Below are 23,526 nucleotides of genomic sequence, written 5' to 3'. Positions count from 1 at the left end.
GTCCATATGGTGATCTGTTTAAGATAGATGTCCAACTTGATAAACACAGGTTGCATAAACTGTCCATGATGAGCAAGCTTGAAGCGACTGTGGAGAGGAAAAACTCCCCTTTGGGAAGAAACCTCTGGCAGAACCGGGCCCAACATGGTGGTCTTCTGCCGGACCAATAACAGGCGATAGGGAGTGATGAAGACTGAAGGGAGAAAACACTCTGATGGGTTGAGGATGGAGGAACGTCTTGGAAGCTAGATGAACTCAGCTATGATGGTGGAGAAGGGGTTGGGGGTGGGTTGAATCGGACATCTGATTCGAAATCCAACATGCAATCCGTTTGCGCTTGCTGGTTAGCAGGCTGAGACGTGGATTTGAAGTTGCTTTTAAGATGAGCGTGGGATGCTGATTGGCTTCATGGAGGTGCGGTTCGTAGCTGATTGGCTCACATCAGAGGCGTATCGGACTCTGATTGAATGGAGGCAGGCGACGAGTTTCTTCAATTGAACTTGCGCCTTCAGCTTCATTTTAGGCGGCTCAAAAGAAATGACGTTGTGGCAAAATGAAAATGTCCGGGTCAGAATCAGAAATTCTGATTCTGATATGAAATATGTATGAAATAGAGTGCGGTGTGTAGGTGTAAATTAGGCTATTTCCTGTATGTGTAGATCACTTCTGGTTGCATTTAGAGCTGCCTTTTATTTTTGCAAAAGCAAAATTGCTAAAATAGGAGGACACATTGTCAACTAACAGGAGCTTAAAATTGGTAACGCATTTCGTAGAAACAGAAAGCACTAAATATGTGGCAGTCTTTCTGGAACACTGACAATTTCTGTGTGTATTATACGATACTTGCAGAGCGCCGGGCCTCCTGCCGACAGAGCCTTTCACGATGGTGGCTGTGAAGATGCTGAAAGAGGAAGCCTCGGCTGATATGCAGAACGACTTTCAGAGGGAGGCGGCGCTCATGGCCGAATTCGACCATCCAAACATCCTGCGACTCTTGGGTTAGTAGGTTTGTGTGTCAAATAGAGAGAGAAGGGGAGATCGTGTCTGCTTAAGGCTTCCTTGCAGACATGCGATCACAGCTGAAACTTACAATGAATATCTGGTAAACTGGTGAGTTTGCTTTAGGCAAGGCAAGGCACATTTATTTATATAACACATTTCAGTACAGAGACAATGCAAAGTGCTTTACATGATTAAAATATAGGAAAATTAAACAGAACAAAAGCAAGCAGGAATAAAATGCAGAGACAAAATAGAACATGTGAGAATGTGAGAATAAAAGCAAACAAGTAAAAACAGTTGGACTACAAAGTGAGCTAATGATGTTTCAGTAATACAGTTCAATCAGAACAGTCGAAGGCAATCCTAAACAACAAAAACTTTAAGTAAAACTTTAAGTAAAAACACATGACAGAAGAAAAAGACAGACAGAGAAGAGACAGAAAGAATGACTCCACAAAGTAATAGACTGGAGGAAGTGCAAGCACAAGGTCAAAGAACAAGACAAGACAAAGAAAAAAAAAAAACTTAAATTTACTAATGCACTACTACTATTAAAGTTTCCGGAATAAGAAAACAACCAAACAATTCTTGCAGCTATTACCATCAGCGCAGCTCCCAATAAACTCTGTCATTAGTATTCCTAGATTATTTCTTCTGTGCTCTTTTTGAGTCTCTGCTCTGTCTTCTCTAACCCTCAGGCAGGCAGGGTTTCCTTGGATGGAAGACTTAACCAATCAGTCTGGATGATTTGATTGATCTGAGTTTGTAAAGTGCTGTGAGATGACATGTGTTGGGAATCGGCACTCTCTCAATAAAATTAAGTTGAATTGAATTAAGACTTTATAACATGGTTCATTATAGCCTTTATTCCTTTATATTTGATATACTTTTGGATAACACAATATCACAAACACAATATTTCAGATGTTCAGAAATGAAATCAGCACCTTGTGTTCTTTCTCACCAACACTGCAATGAAGTCTTTTGGTCCAAGCCTGGAAAACTAAATCCCTCTTTGTCTGCAGCAGCAGTACCTCACATGGGAAATGGAAAATCCGAACCTTAGATTAAGCACATTTATTCGATGGGTGAAAAAAATCAACTGTTAGGAAGGATCAGTAACACAAGAAAGTGAAGGTTTTGGAGTGGTTCAGAGGGAAAGTTAAACCTTGGCGTGACAATAAACAGGCTGCTCGTACTGGAAAACCCTCTGATGTGACGATGTAAACCAGTTCTGAAAGAGTGGGCCAAAAGTCCTGCACAAACTGGTCATTGTTTTGCTGTCACAAACCGTTCACAAAACAAAAGCATATTCATTTTCTATCTAACTTGGAACCATTATATGAACAAAAAAAAAAATACGGTCTGAAAGATTAGAAACACTTCAGCCTTGTTTAGTTTGTAGTTTCCACTCAGATACAGTAATTCCTTTGAATTAAGTCACTTTTTCCAGATCGTTACAACGGCAGTATAAATGCATTCCAGATAGGACTCTTTGCCATGATGCAACTCGACAACTGATGTGCTTTTACTGACCGGGGTAAAACAAATGGCCTCCATTAAACTTTATCTACACTAATTCAGTCTGTCTTATCTAAGACAAACAGCTCAAATCCAAATATACTTTCAGGAAGACATGTAGAGGTACAGCATGCTCTTTTTGCTGCTCGCAGAGAGTAAACAGAGCCATCGGTCATTGACTGTGCTGAGGGAAGGTTAGTTCCACAGTTCCTCTGGTTTGGAAATATTTTTAAAGTCAACATTCGCTCACCCCCCCCCTCTGCACAGAACTGCAGTGTCTGATTTCTTTCGCTTCAGCTTTGACTGACGGATTCATGTCGGTCAGCTCTTCTGTAGGTTGAACAAGAAACTAGAATAGCGTTGATTAGATTATTTCCTTAACCTCTGGCTAACCCTCGACTAATAATACGCGACAACTGAGCTGTGAAAATATGTGTCCATAAGATAAACGACTCAGTTTTAGAGACAACATATGGTGGCATCTCTTGACTTTGCTGCGTGAGTATGCGCAGGTTATATTTCATATATTTAGCGGTGGAGTGACATATTTTAAGCCGGTTACTGACCTTCAGCCAAGGTTGCTGCTGTTGCGTTATGTCTTGCTTATGTCCCCCTCCCTGACGCACAAACACACAGAAACCAGTAGTGAATTATTGTTTTATTGGAAGTAAAATGATGCATGGTTTTTAAATTGATTTTCATAAATGTTGACATTTGTATTTGGTGACAGCGTCACGTTGTGGAAAGGCTTTTGTTTAGCAGAGACAGGAAAGCAGGTCAAAGTCGATAGGAGGATGAATGGAGGTCGATACAGGAGGAAAATCTATTAGAAGCTATAAAGGATTTGGAAATGTTCAAAAAACATGCATCCTATTCCGGTTGGAACTATGTGTTGTCTATCACAAAACATTCCAATACAATACATTAAAATTTTTGGCTCTTAGGGGAAAACATCATTGCATCATTATTAGGGCAGTACACTAGTATCCATTTACAAAGGGCAGCTTGGTCTGAACCCTAACAGAAACCCCATCTGTATTCATATCCATGAGCAACATGCTTAACCCATATCTTACTTCAAGCCTAAAGCTATAACAACAAAAAGAAATATTATATGGCACTGGTTGCATTTACATTCACTGTGCATACCTCTCGAGGTTATTTACATGTTATTTTGTTACAATCACAAAACTTTAGTTTAATGCATATGGATTTAATGTGTCAGACAAACAAAAAGTAGTGCATACTTTGTAATGGAGAGAAAAGTGGAGATTCTAACTGTTTTTTAAAGTTTTTTTAAGTAAAAATCCAAGAAACTGAGGCCGGCATTTGTATTTCTACAGTGCTTTTAATTTTAAGAACAGTTTCTGCAGGATTTCTGTTAAGTATGTATTTACCATGATGCCTGTAGGAATATATATTTTAGTCAAATTTTCTGTGAAAAATACCAGAAGCTCAGTAAAAATAACCATGAACAGCTATTTTCAGGACTTGCAACAGATTTTTCATCAGATTCCGGTCTTGACCTTTAACATACTTTGATTTAAATGATTCCTATGAGCTGGGATGCAAAACTCTCCACATGTCTGAAGTCTGCAGCTACATCTGACATGTTTTCTTCCCTGACTGTCTAGTATTTAGCTCCATCAGTTTTCCCATGAGCTCTGAGCAGCTTCCCTGTCCCCTGCTGATGAAAAACACCCCCACATCATGATGCTGTAACCTCCCTGTTTCACTGTGAGGAACGGTGTGTTCAGGGACGGTGTGTTCTCTTGGACTATTTGTTGTCCAAGAAGTTCTTTTTTGGTCTCATCTAATTAGGGCACCTTCTTCCACATGCATGACTTGTGCCAAACAGGAAACAGATTTATCAAAGCCTTCAATCAAAAATGGCTTTTTTTTTTTCTTGTCGCTCTTCCATAAAGGACAGACTTGTGAAGTCCTTCATTGACATTCGTCCTCTCGACAGATTCTCGACAGGTCCTCTCAACTGTGGCTCCTCCAGAGTTACCATGGGTCTGTCTGTTGGTTGCTTCTTTGGTTTATAACCATTTTGTTAAGCATGTAGATGGACTTTGTGGATTTTCTTCTGTGCCATAACTTTTCGTTTTTGGATGAAGGGTTGAAGTGCTCTGTCATGTCTTCAAAATTTAGGATTTTGTTTTATAATTTAAAGCCGCCTTAATTTCTCTATACTTCACTAAAATTCACATACACACACATGTTTCAGATAAAAGCTTTGTTCATACTGATCAGGTAGATTCTATTTACTAATTAAACCACTTTTGAAGGCTAGACTTTGTTCAGACCTAAATAGACACTAAGCCACACTTCAGATTTATTTTTTTGTCCAAAGAACTTAGCTAAACCATTAATTATTTTTCTTCCACGTCATAATAGTTCACTACTCCGTCTTCCACTGTCACATCAAATTCAAACGAAAACATGGAAGTGGGTGGTTTTAGTCTGAAAACATTTGAGAGTTGTTGTATGCAAAATGAGCACAGTGCACATTGACTTCCTGTATGATGCATAGGACACATCAGTTGATTTGTTCCTTTTTCCTGCAAAACTGTCCACCTATCATGCATTTGACAAAATTTAGAGACATGCATTCTTAAAATCTATAAATGGTTATGTAACCACAGAAGAAAAGTAGTCTATCATAAAAAAATGGCTAAATAGCAGATTAATATAATTTAGTATCCTAAAGCAGCAGTTTGGAACTTTTAGCCACTAGGGGCGCTACACCTGTAACTTCCAGGTTTGGTGCCCCTGAAGTCAACAACAGATTTATAAAGTAACATAATTACTATAAATCACAACCAGCTGTTAAGGTAAACTTGGGTTAACTTTGGAATTTACATTACCCTTGTTCCTTTTATTTTCACGGAGTGATCACAATTTGTTTGTCTGGATTACATAATTTGATACTTTTATCAAATTGTATGTTGTAACAAAACAGGTTATTATACCTGGTTGTTTTACCAGGTATTGGTGACATAATTCAGAATTCTGAGTATAACTACTGAATATTAATCTTAAAAGATAAAATGGAAAAGAAAGAAGAAAATAAAATGTTTCAGGATGGCACTTTTTTGTACAGTTTAAAAAGGGCAGGTGCTCCAGCTCCACCTAGGGTCTATCTGTGCACGTCCCTGCTTTACAACATAGGATCTGAACTAGAATTAGATCTCTGAGGTGCCAGTATAGTGTGATTGTTTCATTTTCCCAGTTATTCTGTTTTTGATTTGGAGCTACATATAATCTGGACCTTTGCACCTTTGCATGCCCCTATTTGGGCAAACCTTTAGCTGTAGACAACCTCACATTTCTGTTGAAAACGACTTAGATAATCCAGAGAAGATCATGAATGCCTCAAATACTACATAATATATCCATGGCTAAAAACTGGAGAAGAAATAGATTTTTTTCTTACACTCACAATTTCACAAAACCAGACTACATAGCTTTGCTCAACTAAACCTGGGTTCTCGGTGGATTCCTGCCTGAGAACATTTCCTTCTCAAGGACTCTGGGATCTCATCAAGGAATGCAAGTCCACATCTGTGGGTTAGAACAACATTTTCAAAGCATTTCAAATAACTTTGCTACCAGCAGGTCATTGAGCTTTTGATTTCAAAAGCAAAAACAGAATCAATCATGAATACTCCTGGCAGTTCGTTGTGGGGTAATAACCCTACATACTTTAATAGTTTATGCAATAAACTAACTGACCGGAGGAAATTAAACTACAGTTCATGGCCCAGTCGGGTATTTCTGACCCTCTTTAGGGCAAATCTGGTCTACCAGCACAACAGTAAGAGCAACAATTGCTGTGTTGCCGTAATAATTACCTGTTAAGAATACATGATTGGGATGTGAATGGTTATCCAGGCTTACTATGTTGATTTTGTTGAGATTTTCTTTTGTTCTGTCTATTTTCTCCTGGAAAAAAAACTGTGTTTCTTTGTCCTCTCCTCAGGTGTGTGTGCCGTGGGTAAGCCGATGTGTCTGTTGTTCGAGTACATGGCCCAAGGGGACCTCAATGAATTCCTACGTCGCCGATCCCCAACCCGATCGGTGCGCACCCTCAGCCGAGCGAGCCTGTCAGCTCACAGTTTCTCTTCAGATGTGGAGGCGGGGTCTCTCGCCTGTCCAGAACAGCTGTCCATTTCCAAGCAGATCGCCGCGGGAATGGCCTACCTATCGGAGCGCAAGTTTGTTCACCGGGACCTCGCCACCCGCAACTGCCTGGTTGGAGAAGAAATGGTGGTGAAGATCGCAGACTTTGGCCTCTCTAGGAATATCTACTCGGCTGATTACTACAAGGCCAACGAGAACGACGCAATCCCCATTCGCTGGATGCCGCCGGAGTCAATTTTCTACAACCGTTACACAAGCGAATCAGACGTGTGGGCCTATGGCGTGGTGTTATGGGAGATCTTCTCCCACGGGATGCAGCCGTATTATGGGATGGGCCACGAGGAGGTTATTTATTATGTGAAAGATGGTCACATCCTTTCCTGTCCTGAGAACTGTCCCCTGGAGCTGTATAATCTGATGCGTCTTTGCTGGAGCACACATCCTTCAGACAGGCCGAGCTTTAGCAGTATTCATCGGATACTGGAGCGAATGCACCAAAACAGCCTGAGCACAAATGAAGAGGCTGAAGCTGACTCATAACTTTGATTTTCTCGCATGTGGAAAAGCCTCAAGGAAACTGGGATTATATCTATAATCTGCCACTGAGCACAATCATAAATATAAAACTCTTTATATATTATTTGGTAACTTTTTTTTTTTGCCTATTTGTTCCTTTTCTGAAGACACCAAATCTTATTACTTCGATCCATTTTGAAGATTTGCCATGTTTTTGTCATTTGTGTTCAGCTTGACTTTTTAAATTTTAAAGCCTAAACTGATGGATTATTTTATTTTATTTTCACCTGCTACTGTCAAGTAAACATACAAACCTTAAACATTTAGACTCCAAATGTTAAAACAAGCACACAAGGACAAAGTCTCGCTGCTTGGGCCTCCTGATAAATGGATGCAACAAAAGTAGACAGTCGTGTAACTGGGGATCAGGCTTGGAACATAATTTGAGTATTCTGTTTAGGTGTGTTGCACATCTAACATATACATTTGGCCACCTCCACTAGCCAGGGTAACACGGAAAAAACAATGTAGCCATACCCAAACCAAGCCTGATAACAAGACAATTTACAGTCACCAACATTCCAGTTTTCACTGTATATCGTAAATATAAGCAATTGGTCCCACCAACTTCGGGGAGTTTGCCAGAGATAAAATACGTCAAATATACAACAAAATATGTCAATTTTTCTGTTCTTATAGACCTAAATCTAAGCTGACTTTTAAGTTGTTTTTTTTGGCTTAGTTATTATTAGGCATGCCTTGATCAGGATTCTTTTTTTTTATGTCACTGACACAGGTTCCAAAGCCCTTTGAGCCATCAGAATGATCAGGAGGTACTATATAAATTCAGCACATATTACAAATACACATTTGCGGTTACTGAGTCTAGTGTGATACACCTGTAAAGTTCATCAATGGCATGCATTTGGTTCAAATTCACTAAAAATACACCGTATGAAAAATCAAGAAGCTTTATTGTCAATATGTGTTACCAGAATGACATTTCTAGCGAGGCAGACACTGGGTAGGAATGCAGAATGTATATCATCAGTATTATAATGGCTGACTCATGAGCAATGTTGATGGGGCTTTCTTGAAACAGATTGATATTATGTTACAAGACAGCTTCAATAGGCTGCTGTAAGTCTTCATGTTCACAAAGTAACCTATTCTAATGGCAGCCTTTTTTACATGGATAGTGAAACATGTTGCACTGCTGCAAGCTGTTCATCAAGGATTTTTTTTTGCAGTGTTTCTCCCTTTGCTCTCCCCTGAGTGAGAAGGAGAACAGGCACAAGGGGAGGAGTGTGATGGATTAAATGTGCAGTGCGTATTTGATCTAACTATCCACATTGCACTGTGTCTCATACACAGGGAGAGTGTGGGACAAGCTTCATTTAAACCGCCTGCTGGCTGTCTTGAAAAGTCTAATTGACCAATCTCAGCTAAAGTAAACACAGCAGCATCTGGATGCACTTTTCTGATGACAAAAACGGTAACCACTTCATTCCTCCCAGTGGTCAATTCCAGCTAAAAATGGATTACCCCAGAGGAGTTTCTTAAAAATAAATGATTGAGCAAGTCTTCTGAACTGCTGTTTAAATGGAAATTAGTCACTGGACCTTGCTTCCCGAAAGATCCGTAAATCTATTACTAATACTGTTCAGACAATAGGTAACTATAATTTTCTGACAAAATGTTATCAAATATGTGTGTGGCTTTACACATACCACTACAGTCTTCAGTAAAATAATTTGATCCAGCAGACAAGGTACTGTATCCATGAAGAGCCATTTGCTAAAGTGCTAGGCTAACATTAGCATGTTTCCTTTATGCTCTGATGCAACTCATTGACATTTTGACTTGTAACATATTTAAGTACATTTATTGTGTTAGATATAGATTTTTAAGAATCATTTGTTCATGTTATTATTGTTCACAAGGGGTTTAGCTCACAAAATCCATGATAATACACCAGCAGCATGCATCAGGACTCCAGTTTCATCAGGGACGCCAGTACAGATTGTTTGAATATACATTGATAGGAACATAAATTTAATAATTGGCATTGGATTGGGAAATCTTTATTATTTTATTGAGGATTTACTTATTCAGTTTAGTCTGCCCCTTTCTTTCATAGCACAATACCTTCAGAAATTAGACAAATCACAGTTATGAGAATATTTCTTTAGGATGAAAAAAGTCAAGCTTTAAATACACCTGAAATAAATGTATTGGTTTTCTAGGTTTTGGGAAGTGTATGTAGGCCTCTGTGTTTTTCTTAAATAGTCAAATTGAACACGTTTTTTAATATAACTTGTCCTTAGTTGAAGTAATTTATCATGTACTACTTTATAGAGTTGAATAACAAGTTTGGCGTTGCTTTTAGTTGTTTCAACTACACATATTAAACCATGATTTTTGGTGGTTTGATTTTTTAACATTGCCTTTTCTTTTCTTTTTTCATTGTTCTGAACTGTTAGACATTAAGGACAAACTGACTGATGTTTATTAAACAGGGAGGCAGAGTTTGATTTTTTTTATTTGATGACATCAGAGTAAGAAAAAGATAATATGAGAACATCATTCTAACATTTTTTAAATCTTTTTGCTATTAAAATAAACACCGGCTTATTCCACAGTGGCACACAATCACTTTCAATCGATGCTGATAGGGTACACGTATAAGGAGGTTCTATTCCAGTTTAAGGTGTTCTTTCTTTTTTTATGAGGCTGTTTGTATTTACTGCTGGTCTTTGACTTTGGTCAGCAAGAACAAAGTTGAATTCAATGAGTTTTTGTTGGCAAAACTCAACTCTCTAAATGTATATTTATTTTTTTAGGGATTATGCTAAATCTTAGCAAAAGGATCCAATAATAAGGGTGCCTTAAAAATAGAATTCAGTGAGAATAAGCCAACATTTGTCTTAAATTGGCAAATAACTTTGTTATGGTTAAATGTATCTTTAAAAATAAATAAAAATTGTTTCTCATCTAGGAGCTCACACATTGGGTTTGGGGAATTTGTAATTCCAAGTGCCCATTATAGATACATAAATATATAAGAGATTTGTATTTATGTATCTAAATACAAATTCTATGTATCTAGAGAAAAATTTTGAATTTTCAGTTGCTAATCCATGTAGGATAACAAACATGCTTAATTTCCCTTTGATTGTGGTGTGATCTTTTTTTATATACCTGTAATTCCTTTATTTATTTTTCTAACTCTAATCCTATTAAAGAATATATATTGCTTTATCGCCTATAAATAAATAAATATGTTTTGCGTTTACTACCTGAGGTCAAATAACTGACTTTTGCGTACAATTAGGAGCATGATACTTCCAAAATTATTATTCATACCCCTGGCAACCATTTAGGTTTAAAATAGTCTTTTAATGTAACCAACACATTTCTTCTAACTGGGCATAATTGTAACATTTTGAAAAGGGTTAAACATGAAAGCAGATTATAAGAGGGTCTAATTGCTGTAATACCAATAAATATTTTTCCATCGATTATTAAGATGGGTTCAAATAATTGTATGCATTGCATTTGTTTTAATAAAATGTAAATAAAAACATCTGTTATAATTTTTCTGGATTGATACTCATTCTTTATTTGTTAATTTTTTATGACATACTCCTGTCTCATTTCCTTTTGGGAAACTAATTCTTTTGGCTAACTGGAAATATTTTGTAGATCTAAGTCTGCCACAAGTATCACTAATTTAAAGCTTTCAGAAAATGGTCAAATAAACAAAATATTAGCAATATCCTCCCATAAAACCAAAAACTGGTTCGGTATATTTGGTGAGGCTGTATGTTGCCACAGTTGCTAACAGTGTTGCTTTGCAGCAGAAAGGTTCTGGGTTCAAGTCCTAGTCATTCTGCATGGACTGGTTACCTTTCCTAGGTGGATTCTGCCTTTTGCTCAATGACTGCTGCAGATATGCACCAGGCCACTGTGACCCCCCCAAGGACAAGTGGGTATAAACAATGGATTGATGGAAAAGAGGGTGCTGACCTTTGATCAAGTGACTTGCAGAAGTTCTCATACCCCTTGAACTATTCTTGGTTCCCCTGGCGTTTCTCTCGGTGCTCTGGGGAGTGGATCTTTGACTCCTCACAACCACGATTGAGCATTTTTCTTTTGGATAAACTTTACATACAAAAGTGCACTCTCACAAACACCTACAGGTGCTTGGATCCAGGTACTCACAGACTCACTTCTAATTTTATCTTCAGCTGTCACTTTATACATATTGTATTGATTGATACTGTATATTCTTCAGTGATGGTATCAAGGCCTTGGTTGATTGCATCTGTAATACTTTATTGGCTGGTTGTGCTGTATTTTTGTCATCTCTCTTTGCCGGTGAAGAAGCAGACAGAAGGTGTTGTATCATACTCTCCTTTTTCTCTCCTCTTTTTCTTTCACCTTTTCTCCTTTTTTTTCTCCGTTCTCTTCTACCTTCTTGTTTCAGTGTCTATATAACATGAGATATTCCCTGCATTAATAAAGCTTCTTGCACGTACAAATCAAGCGGAGCACTATGGCGAATGCGGTAAGGCTCCCCTTGTGAAAGTAAAAACCTGTTGGGCTCTTTTTGGCATTAAGACAACAATTCTTATTGCCGCATTGCCAGACAGGACACTATTAAAAAAAAAGTCTCTGGTTTTGTGTGCTTTTTTTCCATCTTTCATTTTCTAGATGTGCAAAGCTCTGATGGAACTTAAATGTGGTTTGTCAAAGAGGTGACCCTAAATAGTTCAACACACATTTTTATAACATTAGAGTAACAGTTCAAAAGGTTATGCATATGCTTGGCAAAACGCTGTACCTTTCTGTTTATACATTTACGCAGCCTACAGCTTAAGTTTGTGGAGAAAAAAACACTATCCCCCACCTCTGTGAGTCATGATGGTAGAACATTTAAAGAGTCAGCTGAATCTATCCGAAAACACGGTCAAAGCAGCTGGAGACAGTGCAGTTTGTGTTTTACGTTTGGTCACAATGCTCCATTAGCAGGCCTTTGAAAAGATATCAGCCATGACACGAGCTGGGAAGTAACTCCAAACCACTGTGCTTTGACATTTCTTGTGCTTAAATGGATGTTTTATCCCCTCAGTGTAGGAGCTGTCTCATAGAAGTCTAAGACGAGTCAGAGATGTTAAACATCAAAATTTAGCATTAAAGTGATGTGTGTGTCTCTCTTTCTAATGTGTTTTTTTTTGTTCATTTATCCACAATCCCTTCATCAGAGAGCACGCGACAGCCTAACTCAAGAGAGTGGATGCTGCAGTAATACTCTTCTCCACAAGAGGGATTATAAGGGTTGCCTTTAGGTGGAAAAAGTTGGGCGCAACTGCATTGTCTCTGCAAATTAGATTGCTGTTTGCATAACAAAGAAAGTTATGCAAGACGACCCATTTATTTGAGCTGTTTTCTAACATCTTTGCCAACATGTTTTGTCACTGCATGGGTGTGCCCGTGCAAGCTTGATGGATTCAATACAAACACAGAGAGAGAGAGAGAGAGAGAGAGAGAGAGAGAGAGAGAGAGAGAGAGAGAGAGAGAGAGAGAGTGTGTGTGTGTGTGTGTGTGTGTGTGTGTGTGTGTGTGTGTGTGTGTGTGTGTTTTGGGGATGCCCAGTGTAAACTGTTTGGATAAGGCAGCAAGGAGTTTGGCCTTGGACTGACCATCCCTCTTCTTTTTGATATAAACTGTGGCTCAGGCTCTCCTTGTCCCACTTCCTCCTGTGTCGCCTCGCTTTTCACCTACTCTACATCTGGGACTTTTTTTCTGTTCACTCCTTTCCTTTCCTTTCCTTTTACTTGTCAAGCTGCAGGGAATTTCATCTCCTGTCTCTTTTGCTTTTTCTTCAACATGTTTTTGTTAAAACTGCATCGTGAGGGCAGTTACACTTTGCCGGTAAATGCTCCTTAATCACAGCGAAAGGGTCAATCATCCCTCCTCCGAGCAAAAAGGTTTATTTGAACGAATGCTCTAACTTTTCTCACAGCTGGCGCAAGCAGCTCTTGGACCTTGGCAGCTGAGCATCATTAGAGTCAAGAATCTCTTCCTGTTTTCTCATAATATTGTTGCCCTTTGCACCAATGCGTCTTTGAAGTTCGGCTCTTAGAACTTTCTTGACTTTTTGATGGACGCAGGTTGCAGGACAACGTAGAATTTAGTCCTGTTAAATTGTGAATTTTCAGCCAGGGGGGGCAGCTCTGCTATTAGGGACACCCTAATGTGAATCGTGGAAAAATGTCCGTGTTGACTTGACAGTGATGTGACATCCCTTTCAGTCAGCGACCAGGGGAATTTCCTGCTTGGCCATGCTGGCTTTCATTGGTTCATTCAGGAGCAACAGGAAGAAAGGAGGCATATATCAGTCAGCTGGAGGCAAGCACTCCAAAACTGTGGAACAATAAACAGTAGATAGCGGACACACATGCAAAACCTTTTCACTCTTTCCAATAAAAACATTTGCTGGCTGTAGCAAGGACTCCTATTTATTGCACACTGTGCCATTAAAAGACAAAACTAGCCCTGACCACTTGTGTGTAAACAGTGTGATTGATCGGTTGTGCAGTGTACTCCGTGTCCAAACTGGTCACAGATACTTAGAATTACAGGTGCAGATTGAGGAGAAGAAATGTATCCCTAAGCCCAGATTCCTGGGACTCTAAGGACAGGGATGTGCTAAACAAGCAATGAGATCTAGCCTGGTCAGAACTCTGACTGACCTTTGACTCAGGGATGGGAACGGGCCGTGGCCTAACCCAGTGGTCAATGGGTGAGAGGCAGGGTACACCTTAGACAGGTCACCAACCTATCACAGGATACAATCAATTTTGATCAGGATCATTTTTCCCCCAGCCCACTTCAGGAGATTTCTTCTTCTCAGATTTACCTCAACACCCTTGACTAAGCCTTTCCTTTTTTGATTTGGGTGTATCATTGGACTCCTTTCTCTTCACTCACTCCTCTTCATCATCATTTTCTAGCACACAACTGAAGGTTCTGGGCCAAACTTGTTGATATTTAAAAAAAAAAAAAATCAGAAATTCATCCACCAGAACTCCATTGAAAGCAACACCAATCCCAAAGCACGATGATGCCGCCATCTTTCACGGTGGGTGTGGCGTCGGCTGGGTGATGTGCAGTGTTGTTTTTTGTGCCAAGCTTACAGCTTGGAATTAGGGCCCAAACGTTCACGTGTGGTTTGTTCCAACTAAAACACAGTGTTATAGGAGATTTTAGCCAGAGGTGGGTGTTTTCTTTTAAAGAATCTTTGACACTCCTTTGTGCATACATATGGTGAATATGGGTCACTGTAGAACACAACCAATACAGGTTGGAAATTCCTGCAGCTCCTTCAGGTCTCCTTGTCCCCCCCCAGTATTTTCCTTTCATTAAGTTTGAGGAAATGTCCAACATTATTGATGTCTGTTTTCACGTATTTTCCTACATCAGGACCTGTTGTCAAATCGTGTCTGTCTGAAGGATGCAAATGATACAATGTGAGGAAAATTAAACTATTTAAAGTTGATCAAACTCACTATAATTCACGCGACGTCAGAACTCCAGAAGACTAAATCCTGAAACTGAATATAAAGTTATCTAATAAGGGATTTGCTCAAGAGTGAATTCAACATACGGTTTTTTACATTAAACAGGTTTGTTTGATTTTCACTTAATTGTGTAGGATACTGTATATGTCTCAATAAGATCTCTGTTTTTACATCACAAAAATACTGGCCTTTTAAAAAAAGCTACTTTTTTCTGAGCCATGCTGAGTCTGTTGCCCAGTAAAAACGATACATCAGCACATCCACCATTTTATGAGAGACAAGTTGGAATTGGAAACCGATGCCTGCTTAATTTGACCCATTTTTTTTTTGGAAAAAAGAGTTTATGTTTGATTTGTAATTTCTGTACAGCCTACAAAAAACAGATGCTTATTTTAGCATGTTATTAGGTTACAAGCGCAACAGTCAGCATGTTATGCTGTCATTCAGCTAAACACAGCCTGGTAGCACAAGAGGCCCTTTTTTTCTGCTAGCTAAACATGTTATGAATCAAGTCTAGAATGCCAGCCAACGGGAGTTCCAGGAACTAATTTCTTCACCTTATCTCTTCTCATGCTGCAGAGGGTTAAAGCACCAACCAGACTGGGCAGAGATTTGTTCCTCAAACAAAAATACCCAAAGGGTCACAATAACTGCTCCTGCTAAAAACCAAGGCCGTCTAAGATGTGTGAACTGGCTCAAGGTCCATGCATCATAGGCTCCGTCTATCAGTGGCCCTCAGTGTTCCCCGTCCGAGCTTCCTAGATGTCATGGAAACCGAAACACCAGCAGATAAGAGAGCGGAGCCGGCGGGGCAAGACTAAACACTGTGTTTTCATTTGGTCCTTTGCAGAAAGATCGTTCAACACATTTATCAAAAAATAAACCACACTCACACATTAGAACCCTTCTAATGTTTTTATTTATTTTTTATTTTTTTTTTGAAATGTCAGCACACTCACTTTGGGTGAATATTCATTGGTATTAACTTCAAAAGGACTGATATTATTGGAAATCTATTCAGTTCGGTGTCACAGTTACACACTAAACCTTCTGGTACAGGGAGGTTTGGCATTTTCTTTATGGTTTTTAAACTGTTGTTTTATTATGAAAACAATCAAACAAAAAAAAAAACAAAAAAGCAGACCTACTCCTGGGAAAAGCTCATAGTACAAGTTTCGGTTTGTATAGTTGTGCCAAACGACGGCAGCCGAAGGCCGCGTTAAACACTTTTTCACCACAGAATGCAAATGAGGCCGGTGATGCTAATCTGAACAGATATGGACTAATCGCATCATTACAGGTCATGATAAAAAAAACAGTGAGATTTATAGGAAAAAAAAGGAAACGCTGAGACAAATGTGCTGCTTTTAACACTGATGTTATACTGAAAGGTTGGACTATTAACACACTCTTTAAAGATAACTAAACACCACCTGCCGTTCTTGCTCATCTCCTGTGGTTTCAGTCCCTCCTCTGCTGCTTTATGCAACCACTGTCGGATGCAGTTACACGTTAAGACTGCTGGATTTGTTTGAAGGTGAAACAAGCTTCGGACTTCCAAAAAACTAAGTCTAGTGTTAGGTTGCTCTCCTAAAGAAAACTGCAATGCGACGCACTCAAAAACATGGTTTTAAGTAAACATTTCTAAAGTTTTTTTTTTTTTTTATGGAAATTCACGGCAAAATATAGATGACATCAAACCACAAAGAGTCTACAGTACTGTATGTAAAGTATGAGTTAAATCCCCCAAACATGTTTCCCTTTTTAGTGAGTAACTTTGGAATAATATTTTTTTTTTCAGATATATTTAAACATACTGTACAAATACACTTACAATGGTATGCAAAGAGTGACACAATAGTAAACAGACATGTAATGATGGACAATTATAACAACATGAATACTTTCTCAGTCAGAAACAAAATGTCACAGTGAATGTCAAGCATGACCGTATAGGTTAGGCCTAGGCTTTAGAAATTCAGTAAAAACTAGTCTCCAGATGTACAAAGAGGGACATTTTGAGAATTTCTTTTTTCTAATTAAAAAGACATTTCAAATTAGAAAATCTCTCTTTTTAATGTGTAAAACCAGTTAGATACAGGATAAATGCACCAACACAGTCATCTTGACATGAAAAAAAGAAAGATAAAAAACATTGACATGTTAACAGCTGTGAGTAAGGTGCGATTCACAACAATGTGTCTGCCTTCATTTAACTGAAAGAGTCCAAATTAAAAAAAAGGAGAAAAATTGGCAGTTTTAAAGTCTTTATACTGATAGAACGTCACATGTTGACTAAATACAGGAAACTTCATCAGACAACGTCACTGTTTATTTTAATGTTAGTGACCAGTATATTGTTTTCACAAACAAGTTTAACTGTGTTTTAGGTGTTCATTTACATATTGGATTCAGCTGTATAAAACTATGTCCTTGCACAGTATGCCTCCATTTATTTATTTAGAATTTATAAAGTTTAGATTACAGCTAAAAGCACTAACTCCGTCATGTAATCAGATGATTTTTGTTATAAAAAAATAACTTACACAACCTTTTGACATGACCTTAAACCCTCCATGATTTGAAAACTCTCCAGAAATCTCTCCAATTAAATGTAAAAGGCTCATTGCCTGTTGTTGCAGACTCTTAAAGAACAACCAGATATTAGGTGTACAGGAGGATTACAATTTACATTGGGCCAGATTGGTTTGGATAACCTTTTTCAGATGATAAATGAAATTATCATTTGAAAACATTTTTATTTATTTACTCAACTTAATGTTTAAGCTTGACAAAAAGCAAAAAATCAAGCACTGTGCAATCTTATTAATTTGTAACATTTAGGCAATTATATGACTATTAATCTCCATAATTCATCAGAACTGTGGTTACAGATTGGTAACCACAGTCAGCCCACCCATTTTGAAGCAGAGATCATTTCTTTACAGCCGAGTGGTCACAATACAAAATATGGCATCACTACATCTTTTCAGAACTGCACATAATTATTTCAACACTTTAGAACATACCTGCTGCAAAATAATTGGAAAAAAGGTAAAATAAAAAAGTTTAAGTTTTCTGTGGCCTCTTTTTAGTCAGTTCCTAGTCTTAGTTTATAGAAAAGAGGCTTTCATGGCCTATGCCTTGCAGCCAAATGTTGACCCTTTTATTGTCCTCATCCAATGCAGTCTGAAAGTGAGGATAAAAAAAAGCACAAGTCGTCAAGGTAAAGTCAGAAGTTAAACCGTTGGTTTGTAACCAAAAAGATGCACTATTTGACACTTAGCTCTAAACCTTGCCTACAAGAACCTTGCCTCGTTGTATTTGAGCTTTCACAAACACACCAGAAACCCTCTTGTACCGCTCCGGCTTCAACAGATTTTGACCGAACCAAAAGCGGTTCGGGCCAATCACGTTGCAGTATTCAGGTTTAAGGTGGAGCATACCGGTGCAACAAAAAGCACGAGTGATTGAGTGTCTGATTTGTAAGAATCCACAATTTCTTCTTTGAAAGTAAAACAGCAGAGAATGCCTTGACTAGCTTAACTTCTTGTGGTTTCTCACAATCTCTGCTGCTTGCGTTTAAATTTGATACCGTGATTGGCTAAAACCAACCTCTGGTAGGCGGGCACGGGATTGCTTCGCCAAATCAGCTCGGAGAGTTCTGTTTTAATTCCCTCCTTTCACCCAAACTGATTCAAACGGAGCAGTCCCAGATTGATAATGTGTAGAACAAGAGTGCTAAACGTTATCAGTCTATCTAGCCAGGTTACCTATTAGTTAGAGGATGTTAACCACAGAAGATTATATCTGTCAGCTCATAGCATATGGCCATGTTTATACAAACTACGCACTTTTACATACATGTAACTTTGTTTAAATCATTAGTAACACTGTTGTAACAAAGGTTCAAGGCAGTGACCACAATGGAAGCATGTTTGTTGCCCAACCTATATCTAAAATCTGAACAGTATTATAACTGCAGTTTAAACTAAATATTTCTGGAGAATTTTCCAGTTTCTTTCAATTTGAAATAATAGCTAAAATTGTCTTTGGGCTGTATGATTTAGGATTTTCTTTATTAAGTATAATTTGTACAAGCTTCAGGGAAGTTTGTTTGAATTTTGGCCAATTGCTCCTGAACTGGGATACAACACCTTTTCTATTGGACTAAGTTTAGGCCGTGGTGAGGGCCACTCCAAAACATTAACTTTGTTTCCCTTAAGCTACGTTGTATCTAATTTGGCACCATGCTCAGGGTTATTTTCCAATTGAAAGATTTACTTGTAATCAAGTTTCAACTGGATGGATGAGATGTAACCTCCATTTCCAAATAATGATCTTTCCTATGAAAGATCATTATTTGGAAATTAACTGTTTTGCAACGTGCACCAATTCCTCATACAGCAAAACCTCCACACAGCATGATGCTGCCAGCCCCGTACCTCACAGCTGGGACAGTGTTGTCGGGATTGTGGAATTCTTCCTTTTTTCTCCAAATATAATACTGGCAAAAAAAAATGGAACTTCATTTTCTTCATCAGACCACAAGATAATACAGTATTTCCAAAAATTTAAGTCACTTTCCCCTGAGTCGGGAGTATTGGATTCTTCCTGTCTGAGTGGAGTTTAAGCAGGTGTTGTTACAGGATTCGTTTCACTTTGGACAATGTCCCTCTTTCATCAGCTCCAGTCTTTATCTTTACAAGCTCCTTCGCTTTTGTTGTAAGTTTTATGCACACATTTTTCCCAAAAGACATTCACACAAAATACATTGCCTTCCTTAATAGCCACACATTCCAAGGGGGTTAATATTTGCATGCAATCTTTGATGCATATGGCACCTTCATAATTGTTGAGGTCCACAATGTCTTGGCTGACTACTTTCGATTCCCCATACATTTTCTGCCCTAAAATACATCCTTCATTGAACTCTCTTTTTTTAAATAAACCTTTCAGAAGCTTACAAATTGAATTTGAAAGGAGCAATACAATTAAACTCACTTTTCTGGCATTTAGCAAATAGGAATAATTGACTGACCCATCATTGGAAAAGTTTAATCTGATTTCATGTCAGGGAGTGAGAAAAAAATAATAGGTCCTTTTTGTGCTGTGTACATAAATATCTGGTTTTGGCTGTATAATTAATCAAAAATAAATGATACACAATGGTTTATGTACATGGGACTGAAGTGGTTTGCTATGATTTTAAAATGAAAGAAGGGATTTAATGGCAAAGTATAGGTAGATGTTGGCGATGGGGCGAAATGCCTCGACATTCACATTCACTCCCCCCGCTGCTGCTGTAAATGAAAACAGAATATTCTCTAAACTCTAATGCAGAACAATGCAGCAAAAATATATCTCAGCAATCGAAACGGTGTAGCAGAACTAAAGGATTAAATTTTTTTTGGAAGCTTGGGACAAAGAATTTTACCCGATTTTACAGATGCTAGTCTTTTGCATGACTGTCAAGGATTATAATATTTGCACACTTCTTAGTGTTTATATATAACATGCATGCAAATTGCACAGTTTCTTACATCGTTCTGCAAATTGACTGATGTTGTTCTTATTTTTTACCTTGAACATTTCCTATTTATCTTTTGATAGGTCATCCTCTTCTGCTGTACAGCTTAACTTTAAATTGAGCTTTTTTTCATATAGTGTTTTAGCATTTCTGAAGGTCTTCTCTAGGAATGCTGCTTTTTATTAGTTTGATTTGTGTGTGCTTGTGTTATGCATGCGTTCTGAGCCGGTGTCTCACCAAAAAAAAAAAAATTATGTTAGATAGACTCTTTATCCTTCTGAAATCCTAAAATCACAGCTATAGTATGAAAGTGTGAAAGGAGCAGGTCAAAAATAGTCCCTCGATTTATATGCATGAATAATTAAAATGGTATGTATGTCTGAAGTTGGACCATATCAGTTGATACTGTTATACCTGTTCACATCTGCTCCAAGAAGTAATATAGCATGCAGCAGCTTCTGTTCAGATTGTGTAGATTACCAAATTAGAAGTGGGGGCCAATAATGAGGAGGTTGTTTTTGCCTCTGCTAAAGGAAAAGGTAACATGAAAAGGCCCTCAAGATTTTTGCCTTGGTGGCGCACGTCCAAAAGCATAGTAGTTCCGTAGTTAAATAGGCTAAATGGAGAAAGAGAATGGTTACTGGCATTACCATTTCACAGATGAACTTAAATAATTCATATCAACTTTGCTTGTAAAAAACACATTTAACACAGGAAATAATATACAGCTAAACAAAAATACTAACAGCCTGTCAGTCTTCAAATATTAGACCTTCTCTCTTCATTCATTTAGTCTTTTCATCATTCATTTTACTTCCCTTTCTTCTTCTCCTCTGTCTTTTCCATTGCTATCTCCATCAAGCGGATCACCAGTTCCATTCTCCTGTTTCAGAATTTAAACAGCAGTCTATAATCTATGCCACATTCTCGTCCCTTCTTTAGTATTCACTTTGTTGCAGTCAGAATCACGAAAACTTCCACCCTTCCTTTTGTTTCAATTATTTCAAACCACAGAGTGCTCATTGTGATGCTGATGCACACCACCAGCACCCAGCACCGTGTGGTTGATAGAAGATGCTGAGCGGTCGGATCCTTCCGGCACCGTCCCATTGACATTCTCCTGTTGCTGGCAGCACAGGATCTGCTTAAAGGTGGCGCTCATCTCCTTGTCCCGGTATGAGTAGATGATAGGATTCATAGCAGAGTTGAACTCGGCGAGGAGAAGGAAGAACTTTTCATAGGTGAGGACGTTGCAGCTGGAGCAGAAGACATCGAGGAGTAGGATGACCAAGCCCGGGGTCCAACAGATAATAAATGCACCTAAAGACACAAAACATGGGTCAGATATTAAATACTGCATGTAAAAATCAACTTCATTATTAGAAGTGTGCTTAAAAGTCCATCCATCCATCCATTCATTCATTGTCTTCCGCTTATCCAGGGTCGAGTCGCGGGGTAGCAGCTTCAGTAGGGAGGCCCAGACGTCCCTCTCCCCGGCCACTTGGGCCAGCTCCTCCGGGGGAATCTCAAGGTGTTCCCAGGCCAGCCGAGAGACATAGTCCCTCCAGCGTGTCCTGGGTCTCCCCCTGGGCCTCCTCCCGGTGGGACGTGCCCGGAACACCTCACCAGGGAGGCGTCCAGGAGGCATCCTGACCAGATGCCCGAGCCACCACAACTGGCTCCTCTCGATATGGAGGAGCAGCGGCTCTACTCTGAGTCCTCCCCGGATGACTGAGCTCCTCACCCTATCTCTAAGGGAGAGCCCAGACACACTACAGAGAAAACTCATTTCGGCCGCTTGTATCCGGGGTTCTTGTTCTTTCGGTCACGACTCAAAGCTCGTGACCACAGATGAGGGTAGGAACGTAGATCGACCGGTAAATCGAGAGCTTTGCCTATTGGCTCAGCTCTCTCTTCACTACAACGGATCGGTACAGCTCCCGCTTCACAGCAGACGCCGCACCAATCCGCCTGTCGATCTCCCGCTCCATCTTCCCCTCATTCATGAACAAGACCCCAAGATACTTGAACTCCTCCACTAGGGGCAGCACATCCTCCCCAGGCTTAAAAGTCCCAACTTAAATTTGCTCGTCGTAATTGAGAACTGTCTTCAACATATCTACTGAGGTGTAAATCAACAGGTTTTTTTTATTCTGTCGGACAGAAACAACATCACTCTGAAACCACATCTCCAACACTTAATAACCACAGTGTTATTAATTGACAATACAAAGCATCTGTGCCACTCTCTGACCACATCTGAACAACTTCTATTGACTTATGGGGGAAACAAAGTGCTTTTGAAATGTTTTGAATTATGGCTGCAGCATATTAGTGGTGATTTACAGAGCTAAACAATTGCCTTCAGCACTGAAAGCTTTTCTCGTAACTAGAAAAACTTAAGAGTTAAGAGTTTTATACTGATCACTCATACCAGTCTTTGCCTGACAAAACAACACTAACCTATTAGAGGTGGACTAATAGCATAGGGGTTGGCCTGAGGTTGAGATTTGAGTTTCCAGTTGATCAGGTTTGCTTTCTACTGATGCAATCAAAACACAACTTGCTTTGTGGGGTTTTAAGCCTAAATATAAATGTATCCCTAACCCATCACTTCTAGCCCATTACCCTATGTTCCTCAGAGGTAGTGTGTCCCAGCAGTTTTGTTGGAGAAGAGGGAAAACATAGGCAAAAGGGCCTGTAGCTCATAAAGAAGGAGACTTTTTGAATGTATTATAGATGTAAGTATATTCTATGTATAATTTAGTGATTATTTCTAAAAATGGGTATGAAGAAGTGAAACTTCTCCTTCCTATAGTCCTTAACACCAACAATCTTCCTTTTTCAACATGTCCTATCTGGCAGTGAATTAAGAATTGCTGTCTTAATGCCAAAGAGAGCCCAACAGATTTACTTTCACTACTACTGCTTTTGCTTAGTGCTTTGCTTGATCTGCAAAAAAAAAAAAACTTTATTAGCTATTATTTTGGGATTATTTCAAGTTCAATGGACACAGAAATGGAAAGGTAAAAGAAAAAGAAAAGGAAGAGAAAAAGATGAGACAAAACGTTTAAAATGGAGAAAAGGTGACAGGAATAGATCAGAGGATGAAGAGAGTACAAGATAACATCCTCGGAGTCTGCTTCTACACCTGCAGAGAGAGATATGAAATGAACAGCAATACCAACCAAAGAAGTATCACAGGTAAAAACAGCCAACGCCGAT

The 23,526-nt window shown here is 38.9% G+C and overlaps 2 protein-coding genes across 2 annotated transcripts in view; one reads left to right on the top strand and one right to left on the bottom strand.

The window, feature by feature from the left end:
• The window catches only part of musk (muscle, skeletal, receptor tyrosine kinase), a 36,805-nt gene extending 26,020 nt beyond the window's left edge, over positions 1-10,785 (top strand). The window contains exons 16-17 of the mRNA XM_036140097.1: positions 850-998; positions 6,509-10,785. Coding sequence (XP_035995990.1) covers positions 850-998; positions 6,509-7,209 — 850 coding nt within the window. The 3' untranslated portion in view covers positions 7,210-10,785. The remainder of the gene's footprint in view (positions 1-849; positions 999-6,508) is intronic.
• A 4,901-nt stretch (positions 10,786-15,686) lies between these two features.
• lpar1 (lysophosphatidic acid receptor 1) overlaps positions 15,687-23,526 on the bottom strand; it is a 51,078-nt gene continuing 43,238 nt past the window's right edge. The window contains exon 3 of the mRNA XM_012867031.3: positions 15,687-21,621. Coding sequence (XP_012722485.2) covers positions 21,305-21,621 — 317 coding nt within the window. The 3' untranslated portion in view covers positions 15,687-21,304. The remainder of the gene's footprint in view (positions 21,622-23,526) is intronic.

The sequence above is a fragment of the Fundulus heteroclitus genome, chromosome 8, assembly GCF_011125445.2.
Source record: "Fundulus heteroclitus isolate FHET01 chromosome 8, MU-UCD_Fhet_4.1, whole genome shotgun sequence".
Classification (NCBI taxonomy): domain Eukaryota; kingdom Metazoa; phylum Chordata; class Actinopteri; order Cyprinodontiformes; family Fundulidae; genus Fundulus; species Fundulus heteroclitus.
Note: the sequence above shows the minus strand (reverse complement) of the source record. Positions and strands in the feature narration are given on the sequence as shown.